General features: G+C 43.7%; 1 protein-coding gene across 3 annotated transcripts in view; it reads right to left on the reverse strand.

Moving 5' to 3' along the window:
• RIN2 (Ras and Rab interactor 2) overlaps positions 1-21,555 on the reverse strand; it is a 272,461-nt gene that overhangs the window by 62,197 nt on the left and 188,709 nt on the right. For all 3 annotated transcript variants that reach the window (XM_089669793.1, XM_089669794.1, XM_089669795.1), the window contains 2 exons: positions 17,997-18,108; positions 9,848-9,920 (listed from right to left, as the gene is read on the reverse strand). In XM_089669793.1, the coding sequence (XP_089525919.1) occupies positions 9,848-9,920; positions 17,997-18,108 (185 nt within the window). The remainder of the gene's footprint in view (positions 1-9,847; positions 9,921-17,996; positions 18,109-21,555) is intronic.

A 21,555-nucleotide genomic window follows, 5' to 3' on the forward strand; every position in this document is an offset into this window, starting at 1 on the left:
TTTTTCTGTGCAGGAACCTCTGCAAGTGAAATCTGTGCATTTTTTTCCATCACTTTTTATGCATATATGGTGTGAACGAGGCCTAAACGTTTGGTTCCTGGCACTCATTAAAGCAGAGGAAGCTACTTGTGTGGGTGGCAATATATAGATAAAGCGAAGCTCCTCCTAAAAGGGGAAGTTTCGCTTTAAGCCTTTGTCCCCCACTCCCCATTAAGGATTGGCACATTTGGGGTGCGGGTACCCAAATTTGACAGGTACCCGCTCGCACTTCTGCTGCGATCGCCTAGGCGATTGGAAGTGGAAGTTGTCCTCCACCCACCCTCCCCGTAGTCTTCTGGGACATGTGATAGGTCCCAAAAGACTACGGGGCCATTCGCAAAGTGCAGCACTTCTCAAGCATGCACAGTGGGCCCCCGGCTGTGAAGCTGTAAGCTGTCACAGCCGGGTGCCCACACTAAAGATGCCAGCGCCAGGGAAAGAAGATGGCCGGTGAAACCAGCGGTGGTGAGGACACCGCTGGACCAAGGGACAAGTAAGAGGCTGTATTTTAAAAGTCAGCAAATACAGTTTTTGTAGCTGCTGACTTTTATTTATTTTTTTCAGCTGCTTTAACATTATAGAGCAAGTCCAGTTGAATGCTACTAACTACCATGACCTGATTAAATGAAAACCTTCACAGACTGACATATTACCATTGCTCTAACTTAAAGTGTTACTAAACCCATGACAGTAACATCAGTCTGTATATACAGTAAAGCATGCTTGTTATACTCACCGAGGAACCTAAGGGGTTAATCCTCCGCATTGTGTAAAAAGGTTGTTTGATCCTGACTTCTCTGATCCACCCTTTCTTCCAGTCTCCCCCTCTTATCTCCTAATAAGACATATTGTGTGGAGTCACTTTGCACATGCTCAGTTTGGTGTGTATTGCTAGAGAGTTTTTTTTTTTTCTTGTGACGGTGCATGCGATTAACACAGGGCCAATCAGCACTGTCTAGACAGGGGTCAGGAGTTCTGCAGCCTCCTAGAGCATAAAGAAAACTCCTCCTACAGGTTTTAACACGTGCTCACCTGAACACTGATAGAAGTCACAAGACTGCTCTAACTGCTGATGAGAAAAGGTATTTAGCAATTTATATTTATTCAGGAAATCCTTTGTCATATATTAAAGCTCAGATTCAGGGAAAACACAAATTATTGCAGATCTGTATTCATTAATACATCATCAAATGTACTTTTTTTTTTGTTACAACGAAGCAGGTATACAGCTCCCATATATGTATTTTATCTTTGTATTTAGCTTTTTACCTGGATCTCATATTTGTTTGTTGAAAAAAGACAACAAATAAAACACATCAGTTAAAAAATGTAGACAATATTATAGAAGTAAAACAGACTATTTAATGGTTTATTTTATTTTCCAGTTTCCCCTTAATGAGAACTCACTCGTTTTTTTTTTACAAACTGAGGCTGATATATTAACGACCATTTCTTGACAGATGACAGAAAAGTTCAATGAGTTTTGTAGTGTGATTCATTGTTCCTCTGGTTTTCTACACACTGAACCTGCTTCTGTTTTGTTTATACACACGGGTTAGGGAAAAGTCCCTTAGGAAGTGGAAAATAAGATCACATTGCACCCAGCAGTGGCACAAACCCATCATTAGCCTGCTCAGTCCTGAGAGTACTCCGGAGCATTGGGTGCAGATGACCTTACGTCCCTTCCATTCACAGGAGCAGATATTATTACATCTTTCCTTGGTCTGCAGCCCAGACAAACATTATCCTCAATGACCCGATAACATGAGCATGTCACTAACATTCCTTAATAAAGGCTCTTTACACACACATCCTATAATAATGCTTCTACTTTGCGGCTGAAACCACAGATTTCTATCATCACAATGCAAGCACCAATGGATTTTACAGAACATTTTAAATCAGGACACTGAAAGTTCAAGAATAATAATGACAATAAATAGGCGGCAGCAATAATAAAATGGTTCTCCAAGTTTATTACAAACCTCTCATTAAAAAACGCATGTTTACACAATAAAAATAAGCTTTGATAATAAAGAAGAACTCCACCCACACGTGTTTAGTTTTCACCATAGAGTAATTATAGTGCCTTGTGTGTACAATTAGGCCTCCAGAGACCTGTTCTGATGTTCCCCTGATGCCTTCTACCCCTTTCTGCTCCCAATGCTGAGCCTGACAGTATGGAGTCCAAATAGTTTGCAAACAAATGAAAGGCTAACACATGGAGCAAGGGAAAGTAAGACATATTTATAGGGGGGGCTACAGTATACGGACGTCTGACCACCGCTAGTGGCCGTCCTGAACAGTATCTGGTCAGTGTTTACTTCCATTTCATTTTATCCTTACCATTCATTGTTTTGTTACCTTCTGATATAATAAACTCAGTGTATATGGTACCACGCTATGTGGTGTCCCTGATTGGGCTCTCTTCAATGAGAGTCCCCACTTGCAGAACCTGCTCAAAAAAGGGCAGATGGTGACACGTTTGAGACACGTTTAAGAATCTTGGAGTGCCTACCCCGAGTTGCGATTGGAAGGTGTATGACCCTGACCTTACCTTGGCAGTAGATGACCGCTACCTGATGTAACAGGATAAATCTCACATGCGTATTTTTGACGCACTTCTGGTGAGTGCGCATTTTTTACCCCAGATTCACCGTGTGGTACACTGGAACTCTGCCCCACGCACTCATTAGGATCTATTGGATCCCCACGTTAAGCCTTCATTTATCTTGGGACTTTTTATTCACTCAATTTCACCTCAGTGTGATCTGATATTTGCACTTGATTTTATGCTATAATATGATGTTTTTATTTATGTTATTTTAGCGCTGCACCTTATATGTATGTACTCTGTTGGAAGGTTTTTTCTTGGTTACCTTTTTTGGTGTTCTAGCTGCTATCTTTTATAGATTCTTGGATAGCGCTCACATATTACCTCTTTAAGACATATTTATAAGGCTAGGTGCGGTGCAGATTGAAGCTCGGGTTTCACAGCTAATTGATACAGTACTTGTTCACAGGTTCACGTTAGGTTCAGCACAGGATTAGCTCAGGATCTTATCTTGTTCACACATGTGCGGTTTATAAAACGGTTCCCATAGAAGTCAATAGCCTGTAATCCGCACCTGAACCTGAAGCCACTGCTCAGAAATCGTACAGGACTCTTTTTCAAACCGCAATTAGTCCGCAGCGCCCGTGCACCGGACATATGTGAACAGGCACCATAGGAAGCAATGGTATTTCACATGTCAAGTGGGTTGGATGCGGTTCAAACCGCATCCAATCAGCATATATGTGAACTGACCCCTAATTTTTTTCTTAGGCCTCTTTCACATGGGTGGCAGAATTCACTGCCACTTTAGACCTAATGTCAGGGCTCTGTCCTCGGCAGAGGTGTTAGGAGACTTGGCACCCCTGCCAGTACCTTGCATGGCCGCAGAAGTTCACATCGGCTCAAATTTGGCTCCAAATAGCCTTTATAAGGAAGCCCTGTCCTACTCTCAGGTGCTGGTTGATCTCTGGCTTCTGTGATTTCCTGATACCGACTCAGCTTGCTTTTGGACCTGTCTTCTCTACTTAACCCCTGATCGGACCAAGTCTTGGCTAACGAATATTCCCTCTTGCTCCTCTGTGTATGACCTCAGCTATCCCATCTGACTACGTCTGCTCTGATTTCCAACTGGTACCTGACCTTGGCTTTGAACTGGCTATCCTGTGATCCTGTTTCCCAGAAGGCTACATACCTCACACAGGCACCACCTGTCTGCAGATCCCATCTCAGTGCATCAGCTGTGCTCCTGGGTGGACCACCAATGAGCACTCCTACAGGCAACCTGTGCCACTTTGGGTCTGACTCCTGCTGTCCCACTCTCAGGGGCGTCTGGAACTTAGCCGCAAGGGAAGCCCTCTCTCCATTGGCCTCCATCACCAGGTACGTGATACCTAAGTTGATAGGCGGATCCCTTTGATAACATGTGCACGAAATGCGTCCTGCATATTGACGTCACGCCGCCGCACCCTCACGGAAGTCGGGTGGCCAATTTTGTTAGCGGAATTTACATGCCATTTGTTTGCTCCACGTGGATACCTTTCATATTTATTTTGCTCACTATAGCGCCGCTTCAGGGCACTTCACCCATAGTACTTTGTTGTGCTTATTCACCTATAGTCACTTAGACATTTTATTCATGTATTTAATTATTTGATTTATAACGCTGTATTATTGAGTGATTTATCATTATCTCATTTTCTTTATGAGCGCTGCACTTCCCTTTTTGCTTTATCTAAGCTGACAGCCGGTTTACAGACACTTAGGAGGTAATACTGCTGGCACATGCTCATTTTTTGGTTTCAAGGGAATTTTTCCTACCTCCATCACCCCAATTTTATGTTGAACAACCACGTTGCAAGTGCCATCCCGATGTTAGGCATGTGTTTGCAGCATAGTCCCATTGGCATCAATGGCAATGTTTGATGGTGTCAGACTTAAAGCGGTTGTAAACCTCAGACATGAAATACGAACAAAGCATATCCCTCTATAGTGTGTACTTGTCTCAGTTAGGGGCATTAAGGGTCGGTATCACACCATGCCTGCATCAGAATCGCACAGCAATGCGCTGTGCATTCCTGCTTGACTCACATGCGGCTATGTCAGGTGCAATTTCAAGCCCAATCAATCATTTTGAGAAAAAAAAAAATCGCACCATACAGTGCCAAAAGTAGTGTGTGCACTACTTTTTAAAACACACTGTAACTGGATTGCATAGTAGAAAAGTACCATGTGATCCGGTGTGGGAAATGCACTGCGTGTGTGACCTGTGTTTGGACTGTTTAATGACACCCGCTGCAGATTCCAAAAGCAGTGCGTTTTGCATGCAGGTTGAATCACACAGGAACGCACAGTGCAAATCTGATGAGGGCATGGTGTGAAGAGGCCCTAAAGTGATACTAAACCCAGGACCCTGCATTCACTATATCTGGTCTCCCACAGTACACACAACATGGAAATTCAATTATTTTAGTAAATATAAACTGCTAAATACCTTTTCTCATCAGCAGTTCGAACAGTCTTGTGACTTTCTATCAGTGTTCAGAAGAGCAGAGCACTGATTAAAGTTTGTAGGAGGAGTTTTCATTCTCCCCTGATTGACCTATGGGGCTGCGTAACCCCCGACGCTCTCTCTGGACAGTGTTGATTGGCCCTGTGCTGATCACATGCACTCTCCCAATAAAAAACAAAAAAACCTCTAGCAATACACACCAAACTGAGCATGTGCAATTTGCCCCCAAGGCTCTGTTTCATCAGCAGATGGATTGGGGACAGTAGAAGGGGAGGATCAGAGAAGACAGGATCAAACATCCTTACACAATGCAGAGGATTAACCCCTTAGCTTACACAGTGAGTACAACAAGCAGACTGACTTTACTGTGGTGGGTTTAGTAACACCTGTGTCATTTCTGTCTGATGCTATAATTCCTATGCTATCTGCAGGAATTACTTCTGATAAGTTTTCCTGACATCAACCTAACAAAAAGGTAGCAGGGAGGGACTTCCAGCACACAGTCTGTGATTGCCAGCCTCAGATTTGTTCCTGTGTGCTGTGGGAAGGGGAGGGGGGGGGTGCCCCTTCTTCCCAATCAACTCTCAGAGCTCTCCTCACTGAGCTCTGCAGAGTGCAACTTCTCTGCCCCCTCACAGGAGCCTGCTGGAAAATATTTGGCTAAGCAGTTGCTGCATCCAATTAAATGCTCAGCAGGGGGATTTGTCCCTCCACGCTGTTTAGCATTGTAAAGGTACTTGCAGACTGAACCAAAGAAATCTAACAGTGTATGGTCAACCAATCAGAATCTTCCCTTACAGGGAAGCTCATCTTTTAAATAAAAATGACCCCATAAAATTGACCCCATATCTCTCCATAAAGAGGACCTGTCACTAAATATTTCTATCACAAGAGATGCATGCATTTCTTGTGATAAGAATAAAAAAGATTAAACAATTTTTAAAGGGACAGTGCAAAAAAAAAAACAAAACATAATTTTTTTTTAAAGTTTAAAGTGCCCCCGTCCCCCCCGTGCTCTCAAGTAGTGGTATAATCTAGGCCATGCCCACATATGTAAATGGAGTTCAAACCACACACGTGAGGTATCGCCATGAACGTTGGAGCAAGAGCAATAATTCTCGCACTAGACCTTCTCTGCAACTTTACACTGCTAACCTGTAGAAATCTTTAAAGCATCACCCATGGAGATTTTTAAGTACCGCAGTTTCACGCCATTCCATGAGTGTGCGTACTTTTAAAGTGTGGCATGTTGAGTATCTATTTACTAGCCGGAACATCCTCTTTCATATTTTACAAAACAATTGGGGTATATATTTGTTTTTTTTCATCAAAGTGTATTTTTTTCCCAAAAATATATATGCATTTTTAAAAACTGCGCATTTCGGTTTTGCGGCACCAGAATTTCGGTTTTGAATTTTCGTTTGCGGCACCAGAATTTTAATTTCGGTGCACCACTAGTTAATGCATGATCTGATACTTGGTAAAATTGATGTTAATGTGTGATACCCATAGCGAATGTCAGTAACACCCAAAAAAATGTTTGATTAAAATGTAATTTAAAAAAAGTTATACATTGTAATCTAATGTGATCTACCATGAATGCCAACCGATTTAAAGGGGAATTACCAATACAATAGCAACTACTAACACCACATAAGCCTAAATAAAGTAAAATGTGTCCAATATATCACAGCATAGATACAGAAACCTGGCAGTCTTAACCCAGCCATAGCTTTTGGACAAGGCCCGTCTTTCAAAAGCTCCAAAAGATGGTATAATGCACATTTGGTTCTTTCATAAACATGTGCAGCATAGTGCTAGTGATCCTGAAAAGCAGGGACAGTCTCTGCTTTCACAGGATGTTCCCTAAAAGAATGTGCTCGTGTTTTATTTTATTTTTCATTTCCACTCTGCATCTGCCTATGATTTGCTCTTTTTTATTTAGGCTGCCTGTCTTGAAACTGTACTTCTCACCAATAGTCAATGAAGGAGAAATTTTGTTGGGCTAACCTAGTATCCACTCACTTTATTCATTTGGCACTATAGTTAAAAATACACTGAGGACACATGGATACATGTATTCCCCATTTTCGGAGCATACAAATGATGAAATGCATTTTATGACTTGTTTAGGGCTCCAAAATGTTCCTTTGCAAGGTGGTGCTTTAATAGAGCCACCCAACACGTTTGTATTAAGCCTTGGATCTTGGTGGTCCAAGTGGATCATCTTAAAGCCTAAATGCAGCCAAAATAAAAAACAGCAAAATCAGCACAGGGGACATAACTTGAAGTCAGTAGGATGTGTCCCTTATAGTGCTGCCTCTCTTATAAGTTAAATCTTCCTATGTCCAATGTCTCCCATCACCGCAATTTTCAGGTGTGGTAGGGGTTAACAGAACAAACACTGTTACAGACCTTCTTCTATGAAAGCAAAGATCTACGAATGGAGGGGATGAAACCTTTCAACCATCCACCTGTTCTCCATTCAGAGGTTGCTTTCCATTCATAGAAGCTGTAGTATCAGCTTCTACTGTATGAATGGAGCCACTGGGCAGAAAGGGCAGGCATAGTTATTCAGTGACTTGGGAAGCATGGACAGAGGAGGATTTCACGTAAAAGAAGACCGATCAGCACAAGGGACACTTCCTACTGAATGTAAGTTATGTCCCTTGTGCTGATTTTTCTGTTTTTTGTTTTTTTTTTTATTTTGGATGCACTTAGGCTTTAAAATCTCCTACCCATAAGTGCATTAGGTGCATACAATGTAACATTCTCGCTTTTGTCCATGCTCCAGGGAGACAGTACAGTGGCAATACAACAAAAAACAAGAGTATTAAGAGGGCCCGGCTCATAAGAGCTTACAATATAATTGAGTGGGGCATGCAGAGACAGATATAATGCCTGACAGTACTAGGATAGAATAAGAAAGTGCCCAGATAATGCAGATATGCAAAGGGAACCTACAGAGCCATGCACGATTATGCTTATATCCTTGCGTTTATGCTGGGCACTGGTAGGAGAGTATGGCATCTAGATCAGGGGTCTCCAAACGATGGCCCTCCAGGTATTGAGGAACTGCAAGTTCCATGAGGCCTTGCAAGACTCTGACCGCCACAGGAAAGATTCCCAGAGGCATGATGGGACTTGTAGTACTTCAACAGCTGGAGGGCCATACTTCGGAGACCCCTGATCTAGATCAGAGGTCTTCAAACTGCGGCCGTTTGCTTGCTTTTATCCAGCCCTTGGGGCACTATTTTATCCACTGAAACCAACAATGAAGCATAATTCCCCTCACTGATACCAATGATGGGGCACAATTCCTCCCAATGATGGAGCACAGTTTCTCCTAGTGACTCCAGCAAGGGGGGCCCCAATGACACCAGAGAAGGGGCACAATTCCTCCCACTCACACCAATGATGGGGCACAATTCCTCCCACTGACACCAAAGAAGGTGCATTGTTTTTTTCCCCACTGACACCAGGACCTTTCTACTCCCAATGGCCACAGTGCAGCCCCCCTAAAGTCTTAAAGCGGAGTTTCAGTTGATTTAAAAAAAAAAAATAGAAGTCAGCAGCTACAAAAACTGTAGCTACTGACTTTTAAAATACGGACACTTACCTGTCCCTCGGTCCAGCGGTGTCCTCACCACAGCTGGTTTCACTTCTCTCCCCAGCGCTGGCATCTTCAGTGTGGGCACCTGGCTGTGACAGCTTGTGGCTTCACAGCAGTGTGCCACTGCACATGTGCGAGTAGCGCTGCGGTTTGTGAATGGTCCCGTACAGGGGCGGACTGACAACTCATGGGGCCCCCGGGCAATAGGGGATCATGGGGCCCCTGTGTCCCTGCCCAAACTCAAAAAAGCCTATGAAAAAGGTACCAGGGGCATCTCATGGGGCCCCCTACTGACCCCGGGCCCTCGGGCAGCGCCCGAGTTTCCAAATGGTCAGTCCGCCACTGGTCCCGTAGACTTCTGGGACCTGTCATGAGTCCCAGAAGACTATGGGGAGGGAGGGGGGAGGACAGCTTCCTTAGGCGATTGCAGCGGAAGTGGGAATCTGTCAAATTCAGGTACCCCCTCCCCAAAAGGTACCAATCCTTAACAGGGAGCGGGGGACAATGCATTGAAGCGGGAACTTTCCCTTTTGGGTGGAGCTCCGCTTTAATGACAGTAAACTGGCCCTTTGTTTAGAAAGTTTGGGGACCCCTGATCATGATCATAGAGAGCCATACAAGATAGCACAATATGTATATGCCAACCAGTGTTTTAAAAGAACAATTACTTACATTTTTTGAAGAGCTTGCAGCAGGCAAGCACGTGCGTACTCGGTGGGCAGAGCAATGCTTCTACATACATTCCCTGCACTGTATTATGTGCCTGCGATAATCGCCCAGTGCGGGCCCAAACAGAAAACAACCGCTTCCTTGCATCCACAAGTCTGCAAGAAATCGAATTAACTTCCCCACTAACACCGACTGATTGATACAAGTTATGCTTCTCTGCCGCTTACCCTTCATCCAAAGCCGATCACAACCAGGCCGCAGCAGAGATGAAGCACAAATAACTGATGTATACTAAACCTTCCCCAACTGCAATTTTATACTGGGTATTCAACAACTATTAAATCTACTGCCAGTTGGCAATATGTTTTGAATACTGACCCTTTAAATAAAACATAACTAGTGATGTGTCAGAACAGCATCAAGAAATGTTTAACACAATATCATACAGAAGCATCCATCTTACCTGCTAATGCAGTAGAACGCAACAAGCCTGAAGAGATCTGCAAAGCTGATTCCAGAGCCTTCCAAGGAAAAAGCTGCGGAGACAAAAGATAATAGTCACCATTTAAGACCACAAACTCGATGAGGTTAAATCTGATCCTGGTGTTTTTCTGCAGAGGGTAAGCAGTAATGTTTTGCAACTATCAAACAAAGCAGTGTTCTCCTAATTGAAAACAACTGTGGCGGGTGCACTTCTTTGCCAAGACAGCAATTCAGCTAAATATACGGAGCCTGGAAGTTGGGTCCTTTTCCTCATTCCAGGAACATGCTCTCATCCACAAAAAATGGGTCAAAACAGATCCGAGTTGCACAACGCAAAAGTAACAAAACAAAACAAAAGCCCTCACATGATTCTCTGCGCAGTCTGTTGTCGTTCACTGAAATCTACTATTAGTAGTAGTTTTCTCTGCATGGTTTAGCATCAGTAACAACTATGGATGTTTTTCTTTTGAAGGGAACTTTCCCCTACGGGTATTTGTGGAAATAAACTTGAAGTGGAACTTCACTCTCTCAATCAATATTAATCCTAATGCTGCTAGTATTAATAAACAGATAGGAAAGTATATCATGTTTACTTGTCTTAAACCTTTTTTTTCTTTTATATTTCTTTAGTTATTTCCTGGTTTCCATGCCTAGGAAAATTATGACGTACATCTTAGGTAGCTTCAGGAGGGAAGGGAGGGTTCTCAGCTCAGCTAAAGCCTGAGCTAAGGACAGATGGATTCCAGGAAGTAAATGCTATATAAATCAGGGCTTGACAAATCTGCTTTGAATCTAGGAGCCAGGTGGGGGGCAGTGTGACAGGTGGAAGGGCAGCATCGCAGGAGGGGGGCAGTGTCGCAGGAGGAAGGCAGCAGGATAGGAGGGGGGCAGTGTCACAAGGACAAAATGAAGGCAGCGAGACAAGGGAACAGCGTCACAGGGGTGGCAGTGGGACAGATGGGGAGTAGTGGGACAGGTGGGGGAATTGTAATGGGAGAGGGCAATGGGTCAGGTGTTGGGCAGCGGGACAGCATCATAGGAGGGTTGCGTCACATGAAGGGAGCAAATCCAACACAACAAACACTTTACTCCTGCGCTAGGAAAGGACTCAGTAGACCCAATAGGAATGTTCTGGAATTTTTTGGAATATGCACTGCTTGCTGCCCTCAACAGACCGGGGTGGTCCGAATACACTGGATACAAATGGAGAAACAGAAAAAGGGCCCTTTTCCTGTTTCTCCATTTGTATCCACATGAAGGGGGCAGCATCACAGAAGGGGGGAGGGAAATAGGTGGGGGGCAGCATCACAGGACGGGAGCAGTGGGACAGGTGGGGAGCAGCATCACAGGTGGGAAGCAGTGTCACAGGAGGGGGGAAGAGGGATAGGTGGGGGACAGTATCATAGTAGGGGGGCAGCAAAATAGGTGAGGGACAGTGTCACAGGAGGGGGGCAACGAGACAGGTTGGGGCAGTGGGACAGATGGGGGGCAGTGTCACAGGAGGGGGACAGGGACAGGTGGGGGACAGAGAGACAGGTGGGAAAGTAGCAAGACGAGGGGGGGGGAGAAGTAGCAGGACCGGGGGGGGAGTAGAAGGACAGGTGGGGGAGTAGAAGGACCAGTGGGGAGTAGCAAAACAGGCGGGGTGCAGCAAGACAGGTGGGGGGGCAGCGGGGCAGCTCTTACTTGTCTAGCAGTGGCTCCTCCAGATGCCTGCCTGCTTGCTGTCGTTGGTTAGAGGGGGGGGGGAGCGGCACGGTGCTGGAGGTGGGTTGTCCTCTATCGCACAGGTGGCGTCCTCCGCTTCATGGGCTCTAGGGGGGTTCTGTGGTGTTCTCCAGGGGGGTGGCTTTTGTGGAGCTGTGCAGCTCTGTGTTCCACCTGGACTCTGTACACGGGGAGGGATGGGGGAGACTCTGGGGGTCCACTCTGTGCGGAGGGGTAGAGGTGCCGGCCGAGGACGTGGGGTGGGGAACAACAGAGCAGTGAGGCCTGAGGGGGCCCAGACGCCAGGACGTAATTTCTGGTCACCATGGCGATCTGGGAATTGTCGAGCCCTGATATAAACAAGATGGCCATTGCCAGAAATACCAGGGGTGGTTTTTAAAATGAAACCTCAGCAAAATAAAGCGTGGAGACGTAGATGGATGGGGGAGTTTGCTTTGAATAGTAACAGTGAATTAAATAGCATTTTTGGTTTGTAATGCTCACATTCAGTGCAATTCCACTTTAACTCTTAAAAACTGTGAGTGTGTTATATCAAACACTTACCTTCCTGCCTGCAATTGTCTATTGAATGGACACTAAGCTTCGCATTCCCGTGCCGGAATGACTGACTCCTGTGTATCTGAACAGGATGGTGTCGCTCCCCAACCGGCAATCAAAAGGTTTAAAATCTGGCACCTGGTAGTAGCTTGGAAGAAGATGACAGCGGCCAGTGAGAGGTGTAACCACTGCATCACTGGAAGGTGGAGGTGAGCACTTTGGGGGGTTTAGTTCCACTTTAAGTACATAAGTTATATATCACTGCAATAAACCAATACAAGAGGTGAGGGGAAATCTTCCTATGGCAACTGATGACAAATGTCGAACATTTCCCTCACAATGTAGGAATTTTCTCTCCTCTTCCTTGGCAGTCTCACCAATGGGCTCATTGGTAAAAATAAATTGGCAGGAGTTTTCATCCTTTCACTATCAGATGCAGCTGTGCACAGTGCTGGATTGCTTCTCCCCTCTCTTCCCCTTCCCACAAAGAAGGGAGAGGATAGAGACATATAAAATGTTTTTACCTTAAGGCAAGGAATACATTTAGGTAAAAAAAACATTTTTAGTATGACTTTAAGCATATTAGGTATCACTTTGGAAGTAATCAACATTAGCCATTAATGAGTGCATCTTTCTCATTAACCTTCGTAGAACATTCAAATGAACATGGGATTTATAATCCACAGTTTGGGATTAGATTCATTCATCATTCTCCGGTTTGCACTAAAACAAAACGAAACTAAAAAAGCTAGAATCTTGAGGGCCAGTGTGTACTTGTCTTATTGCACGCTTTCTGTGAAGGCATATGAAGATTATAGCAGCGGGTGAGGAGTGCCAGGCATAAATATAAAGTCTTCAAAACACCATTCAGTTGAAGTACAATGATCACTTATTAGTATATGACATAAAACATAGCCACCACGTTTCATGGAACTGGAGCTCCCCCTTCGTTAGAGCTTTGGTTCTGTTGGCCAAGGACATTGAAGTCAATATGTGTGTTCCAGAATGTCTGCTATGCTTGCATGGTTGAAGGGACTTACTCTAAGGACTTTACCCTAGTCAAGTCCCCCCAGACCTTCTCACTACCAACAAGCACTACCTCCCAAACACACTACAAAAGATCTGTGAAAGCAAGCAGATATAATCCTGCATTTGTTTGGCACAGCAAGGCACATCCTGGTGTGAGTATGATGTTGTGTGCTTATGTGTTAGACAAATTTTCTCCTGAATACTAGCTTGGCACATAAATGGCACATTTAAAATCAGGGACAGATACCAGGGTTCTAAAAAAAAAAAAAGTAGAGGCAATAATGAACAATCTGCATTATGCATAAGACAACAATCATTGCAGCGACCCTTCTCCTCTACTTTTCTCCCAAATAGGACTCAAGACTGCCAGTTTTGCCCAATGTACAGGTGGAAAGGGTTAATGGCTTGAGAACCATATTGGTGTAACTAAATACAGCCAAACTGGTTACGATAAATAAAAGCACAATACATTTTGTCAGTGAACTGCAGAAAGCCAAAAACAGTCTTTTTTTCAAGTAAGTATAGTAGTTTCAGTTATTTATGCTGAACTTTATTTGACACAAACAGTTGCAACCCCATATATTCCATTTTTTTGTACAGTACTGCAGAACCTGTTAAAACACTTTGTTCTACAACAATGCCTATTTTAGACTTTTTTGGGACAGAGTCAAAAAGAAAATGTAATTTCAGCTTGGGCAGGGGATGAAAGAGGGCTATCACAGAGAATCTGAGAATGAGACATGTCCTGAGCCCACTGTCTCCATACAGTAGAATGCAGCTCTGTCAAAGATCCTCAACTAATAGACAGGAAACCACCAAATCACCCTCGATGTGAAAACCACAAATCTTCCTACAGTAACAGCCCTAGAAAACCAAAAACATTAATTCGTTTTTATAGAAGAGCTTTTATGTACAGTAGGTTACAATTTCCATATGCACACTGTACTTCGGATACATTAGACTGCAATAACGTCTTGCTGGAACTGGTGTCCTCAATGGATGAGTTACCCTCACATCCTGTTCTGGTGACAAATATATATATTTTTTTATTTCCCATCACTCTTTGGAAAATTTCTAACATTTCCTTATTTCAAATAAAATGTTTTGGGTAAAGATACAATTAAAAAAACTCATCTTCAGTCACGCAGGAGAAAACAACGTCCAATAAACATCCCTTTATATAAAGAACAAAGTAATTTAAACTCATTGGCCCTTTAATAATGAAGTAGTGAACTACAGCTCTTGTGAATGTCCTAATTAAATCATTTTGCTTTCAACTGTTAGGTCTCAGGTTAATCAAATTAAAAGACAAGTGCCCTCAAATGAACTCACACAGTGCTGCCAAATAGGTTTTTGTTGGCGCACAGAAGACACTCCATCACCTCCACACAATGCAGAGATTGGTTTAGTTGGCAAAAACAAACCAAAACCCATGGATTCTCAAGGAACAAACGAAAGACGAAGACGCCTGAAATACGCGGATTATTTTTTATACTGATAGGGCTCAGCGATTAGCCTCTTTTTTTGGGCTTTGTATGAACAGATTTGTACACTGGGATCAGCGATGACAGTAACCAACAGTACAGCATGGTGAGATACTTACAACTGCAATAAGTCACTGGGAGGTGTGCTGTGAGTTACATCTCATATACTGTGAGTGTTTTATAACATATTTTAAAGCAGACCTTTACTGCCATTTGCTAATTATTTATTTCAGGTACTTATATAGCGCCGCCAATTTATGCAGCACTTTACATGTATAGTGTGAATTCACATCAGTCACTGCCCTCAACGAGCTTATAATCTAAGATCCCCAACTCAAATTCATACATACAGTCAGGTCCATAAATATTGGGACATCAACACAATTCTAACATTTTTGGCTCTATACACCACCACAATGGATTTGAAATGAAACGAACAAGATGTGCTTTAACTGCAGACTGTCAGCTTTAATTTGAGGGTATTTACATCCACATCAGGTGAACGGTGTAGGAATTACAACAGTTTGCATATGTGCCTCCCACTTCTTAAGGGACCAAAAATAATGGGACAGAATAATAATCATAAATCAAACTTTCACTTTTTAATACTTGGTTGCAAATCCTTTGCAGTCAATTACAGCCTGAAGTCTGGAACGCATAGACATCACCAGATGCTGGGTTTCATCCCTGGTGATGCTCTGCCAGGCCTCTACTGCAACTGTTTTCAGTTCCTGCTTGTTCTTGGGGCATTTTCCCTTCAGTATTGTCTCCAGCAAGTGAAATGCATGCTGGATTCAGGATTCAGGTCAGGTGATTGACTTGGCCATTGCATAACATTCCACTTCTTTCCCTTAAAAAACTCTTTGGTTGCTTTTGCAGTATGCTTTGGGTCATTGTCCATCTGCACTGTGAAACGTCCAATGAGTTGTGAAGCATTTGGCTGAATAAGAGCAGATATTATTCCCGAAACACTTCAGAATTCATCCTGCTGCTTTTGTCAGCAGTCACATCATCAATAAATACAAGAGAACCAGTTCCATTGGCAGCCATACATGCCCACGCCATGACACTACCACCACCATGCTTCACTGATGAGGTGGTATGCTTAGGATCATGAGCAGTTCCTTTCCTTCTCCATACTCTTCTCTTCCCATCACTCTGGTACAAGTTGATCTTGGTCTCATCTGTCCATAGGATGTTGTTCCAGAACTGTGAAGGCTTTTTTAGATGTCGTTTGGCAAACTCTAATCTGGCCTTCCTGTTTTTGAGGCTCACCAATGGTTTACATCTTGTGGTGAACCCTCTGTATTCACTCTGGTGAAGTCTTCTCTTGATTGTTGACTTTGACACACATACACCTACCTCCTGGAGAGTGTTCTTGATCTGGCCAACTGTTGTGAAGGGTGGTTTCTTCACCAGGGAAAGAATTCTTTGGTCATCCACCACAGTTGTTTTCCGTGGTCTTCCAAGTCTTTTGGTGTTGCTGAGCTCACCGGTGCGTTCCTTCTTTTTAAGAATGTTCCAAACAGTTGTTTTGGCCATGCCTAATGTTTTTGCTATCTCTCTGATGGGTTTGTTTTTTTTTTTCAGCCTAATGATGGCTGGCTTCACTGATAGTGACAGCTCTTTGGATCTCATCTTGAGAGTTGACAGCAACAGATTCCAAATGCAAATAGCACACTTGAAACGAACTCTGGACCTTTTATCTGCTCATTGTAATTGGGATAATGAGGGAATAACACACACCTGGCCATGGAATAGCTGAGAAGCCAATTGTCCCATTACTTTTGGTCCCTTAAGAAGTGGGAGGCACATATGCAAACTGTTGTAATTCCTACACCGTTCACCTGATTTGGATGTAAATACCCTCAAATTAAAGCTGACAGTCTGCAGTTAAAGCACATCTTGTTCGTTTCATTTCAAATCCATTGTGGTGGTGTATAGAGCCAAAAATGTTAGAATTGTGTCGATGTCCCAATATTTATGGACCTGACTGTATACTGGGGTCAAGGAAGACAGAAGCCAATCTATCAGCATGTCTTTAGAGTATGGGAGAAAACTGGAGTACCCGGTTGAAACCCACACAGGCACAGGGAGAACATGCAAACTCCAGGTGGAAAGTGCAGTGCATGACGTTCAAACCAACGACCCAAGTGCTGCCAGGAAAAAAGTGTTAGCCACTGTGCTGCCCATTGTTATTACTCCCCATCTCCTTTTAGTAAATTGCAAATACATTTTTTGGGGGTGGGGGACTAGGCAATACTGACATCCTTCCACCCAAAGCCTCCTGGGATATCTACATCATGCTACCCAAGAGGCTTCGGGGCTATCTTAACACCCTGTGCATGCATTATCAGGGGCAGGATGCTAGGACCCGGAAGAGACAGCTGGCTCCAGATGCAGAGAATACAGCTGCGTGAGACTCGGAATTTGGCGGCCTTCAGATTAGGACTAAAGAGTATGCTGGAATTGCTAGACATGTGAGTATTGGAAGATAATGTAGGAAACCAGGTATGACAGCAAAGAGAAAAAAACTAATATGGGGTGGGGGGGCTAAGTTCCTCTTTATGTCAAAAATATATATATTTTTTGGTTTTGGATAGGGTATGAAAGTTTTTTTTTTCTCTCTCTCTGTCCCATTCATTCCCATTTGCCACAGGAAGGCAAGCAAATCTCCTCAAAGTGAAGGAAATCAGTTTACCCCGAAACAGGTGTTATCCATTGGAAGACAGAAATAAAATATACCTGTGCTCAAATCCCATTAGCTTGTACATGTATATAATCAATCAGGTGATAAAGGGGCATGACCACATGTTAACACTAGAAATTCTGAATGAACCCCCTGTGCAATGCTATATACCCTTTCTAGCAAACTTTGCAATAAAAAACAGGGATTTTTAGTTCACACATATTACAATGAATGTTTAGGATGGCCAACTACGTCAAAGTTTGCCCCATGTTGCCACTGTGTCTACAGTAGCATGTGTAGAGCAGAGTTGGTCTGGTCCTTGAACAATAGCTATGATGCAGTTAGCCAGCTTAAACATCACTGTTTTTATTGCAAAGTTTGCTAGAAAGGGTATATAGCAGTGTGCGTAGGGTTCATCCATTGGAAGACTTTGCAGAGTTCCAGTGGCAACTCAAAGGATTGACTTTTCCCTTACTTTCAATGGTCACCAGGACCAATAGAGAGGGTAACCTCCACAGTGGAGACAAAGACAGCAATAAAAACCAGACAGGGCTGCTAACCCTTTCTACACTAACCAAAACAAAGCAAAAAGAAAGCTTGGGCTTTGGATATACTTTACAACAAAGGAATATAACACTAGTAAATAGCATTTGGTGACTTACTGTAAGAGCTTTCTTTTATCACAAACTCCTGGAAGCAGGATCCAAACTCATCTGGCACTCGAAGAGATATGACTTTTTTCTGAAGCTTTGAAGACTTTCGCACCAAAAAAGTCTGTGAACAGGAAAATTTAAAAGGGAAAATGAAAATACTTTCTGGGAATAGTGCTATATACAGTTGACTGTAATATAATTGTATATTTCATGCAACAAATTGTGAAGACTGAAAATAAATACATTCAGGACACGTTAGGCTACATGCACACAAGCAGCTGGGGTTTTAGGGCACCCGGGAGACACATGTGCAGCGTCCAGCCTTGCTTCCAGCAGCCTGTCAAAATCTATCATATCTATACATGGAGCCTGGACACTGTATGTGCTTTTAGGGCCATATACACTTTCAAAGTACTCAAACCCCAAGCAGATCGAGGCATAGAAAAAACATGAATACTTGTAGAGAACAGTTATACGTTCTGTTAGGCCCCTTTCACATGGGGCGGACTCAGACTGCAATCCACTTGCTCAGTGGGGGATCTGTCTACTGATCCCTACTGAGCAGGCAGATGACAGGTCTGTGTCCGCTCCACTTATGCAGAGCGAGCACGGACACAGCCCACTCTCCTGTATGGGCAGGCGGATGTAAACGGACCACCTCAGGGGCGTATTTGCCACAAGCCAAACAAGGCATTTGCCTAGGGTGGCATTTTTAGTGGGGCGACACTGCCCCCTGGAAGAAGGGACATATGCGGCATGGGGACCAGGTGGGATTCGAGAGAGGCTGCTTGATAGTGTATGCAGAGCCCAACTGTTATTCCCAGGGATATCCAGAGACAGGAAGGTATCTTTCTCTCTGTCTCCATGGGTGGGGGGGTAGGGGAGGTATTAGTGGAAGGCTATCCTGGGTGGGGGTGTTTTTAATCACTGTCAGGCTCTCTCCACAGGAGGGGGGACGGGGACACTGGTGTTGGTAGGTGTCAGACTCTCTCTGCCGGGGAGGCCTAGGGCAGCACAAAACCTGAATACACCAATGGACCACCTGTCCGTTTACACCTGACTACCATCCGATCTGCTGGACATCTTTTGGAGGATCAGATCGGAATGCATGTAGTTGGGTGTAAACGGACACATGACCGTTTACACCCACCACTCCATAGAAGAAAATGGAGGTTCTGATCAGATCCACCCGAAACACCGACAGGTGGACCTGATCAGAACATTCATGTGAAAGGAACCTTACAGAATATATTTAATGAATACACTTTCATATAATATAATTCATAATACTACATAACACAGTTCTTCTCATTAATCACCAAACAGCCAAGCACACTGAATGTGAAACATATGAGATCTTGCAGCCAGACCTCAGTGTAAAGCCATGTGATCTCTAAAGTCCCATTTACACTTAGTGCATTAATACAATGCATTATTGTACGCAGACCCTCATGAACCACAATGTACAAATTGTTCACATCTGTGTACTGTGGTTTGCTAAACTGAAAATGCTTTGAGGTATGCTGGCAAAGTGTGTTGGGGGTGCCATTCTAAATAAATGTCAATGCAATGCACTACAGATATTGCTGCAGTAAGGCACATTTTGGGACCTTAGGCTGGAAACACACAACTGAAACCAAAGCAAACCCAGCAATACGCATGCCAATGAGTGTTGTAATAACAGAGGCAGGGCCGTGGATAAGGGGGTACCAGTGGTTCTCCTGTACAGGGCCCAGACTAGCAGGGGAGCCCAGGCAGCTGGGTGAATCGGATGTGGGCAGGGAGGGTCCTCGACACAGCGGGGACCTGATCCCATGTATGGCTGTCTCTGCAGCACCTCCCGATGCACCATACATTTCCCCATGGTGCCCAAGCCCCTTCTGCGTGTCCCTCCACCCCTGGAATGCTGCCGGCTTCTCTCCTCTCCTTCCCAGCAGCAAACACACTATAGGATCCTCAGATGAATAGTGGGGGAAGGGTCCATAAATATGTCAAATTTACCAGCCCTTCCTTTCCTGAATGAACACAATGAATGATCGCTACCGATCACTCGCTGTGTTCATTCATAACTGAAGCATAGTAAACTGTGTTTATGTTGGGGGCCCTGTCACGTCATGATTTCTAACAGCAGCCCTGAACACAGGTCAATGCATATTGATATACCTTAATGCTTAGTGCAATCACAACGCATCTTTAGAAGCACATCAACATATACTGACATGAGTTTAGATGGATTTCCTTTTTAGTTCAATGGAAAATATTATAGGGGAATACACACCAAAACGGGAAGCTGCGTTTCTGGCCTTAGGGGCCCATTCACACCTTGGTGTGCTGCATTGACATGTGTCTTTTTGTGTCATGTTAAGGCAAAATGAGTGGGCTCGCAACATTCAAAAATGTCTAAACAAAAAAAAACAGCCATGCATCATTTTTTGCAATGCAGTGCGCCACAACACATTACCATGTCTCATGGTGTACTGCAAAGTATGTATGTTGTGTGCTGCAAAGCATATGTGTTAGAGCTGTGTTGTCTTTGTGCATTGGGGAAACATTCAAAATGAATGGCACTGCAACAGGTGAATGAATGCAACATGCATTATTGCAATGCAAAAGTGTGATTCGGCTCTAAAGGATATGCTATACCTGCTAAAGGTCACATATGAGAGATGCAAAAGATGTCTGGGAAATTGGGAGAGAGGATAAACTGTCAGACATATATAATTGTATGACAATTTTGTATGCCCTTATAGCAACTATGAGTAACAATGGTATATTCTCCATGCTTTTAAAATAAATTAAATAATTATTGAAAAACAGGCTTTGAATAAACAACTCATGTGGCTTTAAAACGTTAAACAACAAAAAAAAGTCAAATGATTTATTTAGCCATACAGAGGCATACTGTACACTATCCATTGATGGGATCACATTTTCCATACAGTCACACACGTGAATAGGAAGGCCGGAGGAATACCAGTCAGCCTCCGGTATGAAAGATAAGAGTACTGACTCTGTGCTGTGACTCATATTTAAAGTGGCACTAAACTCAATTCAAGTATGTATTCTTAACGCAAAAAGTGCCTTCTATTGCTCTCAGCGTCCTTCAAATTCCTTTTTGGTTTTTTTTGCCGCTGTGATCTGACTTCCTGTTAGAGGGTGGCTATGTCTGTTCTCAATGGTGACACAGTATGGGGGAATGTAGCCAACCTTTTTTTGCTCGCTCTCAAGATGGACTAGGGACTATGGGATTTGTAGTGTGTATATGACTACAACGAACATGTCCTGCTGGTTCCAAACAAACAGAAGTGAGGGGGAAAAGGACAGGAGCAGGACAGGACCTCACAGAACTTTCCAAGGAGCCAGCAGAACACGGTAAGAAACAATTCCAGGAAAGATAGATTGCAGGACCTTAAAGCGGGGCCTCACCCGAATGGGGAAGTTCCTCTTGTCTGCCTCCCCCCCAACCCTCCTCTGTCTAAAATGACCCTTTTTTTTTTCTGGAGGGGGGGATTGCCTAGCTGATTGCCTATGCGATCCAAGTGGAAGTTCGCCCCTTCACCTGCAACTA

This window comes from Staurois parvus, unplaced genomic scaffold (genome assembly GCF_062004578.1).
Source record: "Staurois parvus isolate SC_StPar_1 unplaced genomic scaffold, SC_StPar_1.0 ptg000081l, whole genome shotgun sequence".
Classification (NCBI taxonomy): Eukaryota; Metazoa; Chordata; class Amphibia; order Anura; family Ranidae; genus Staurois; species Staurois parvus.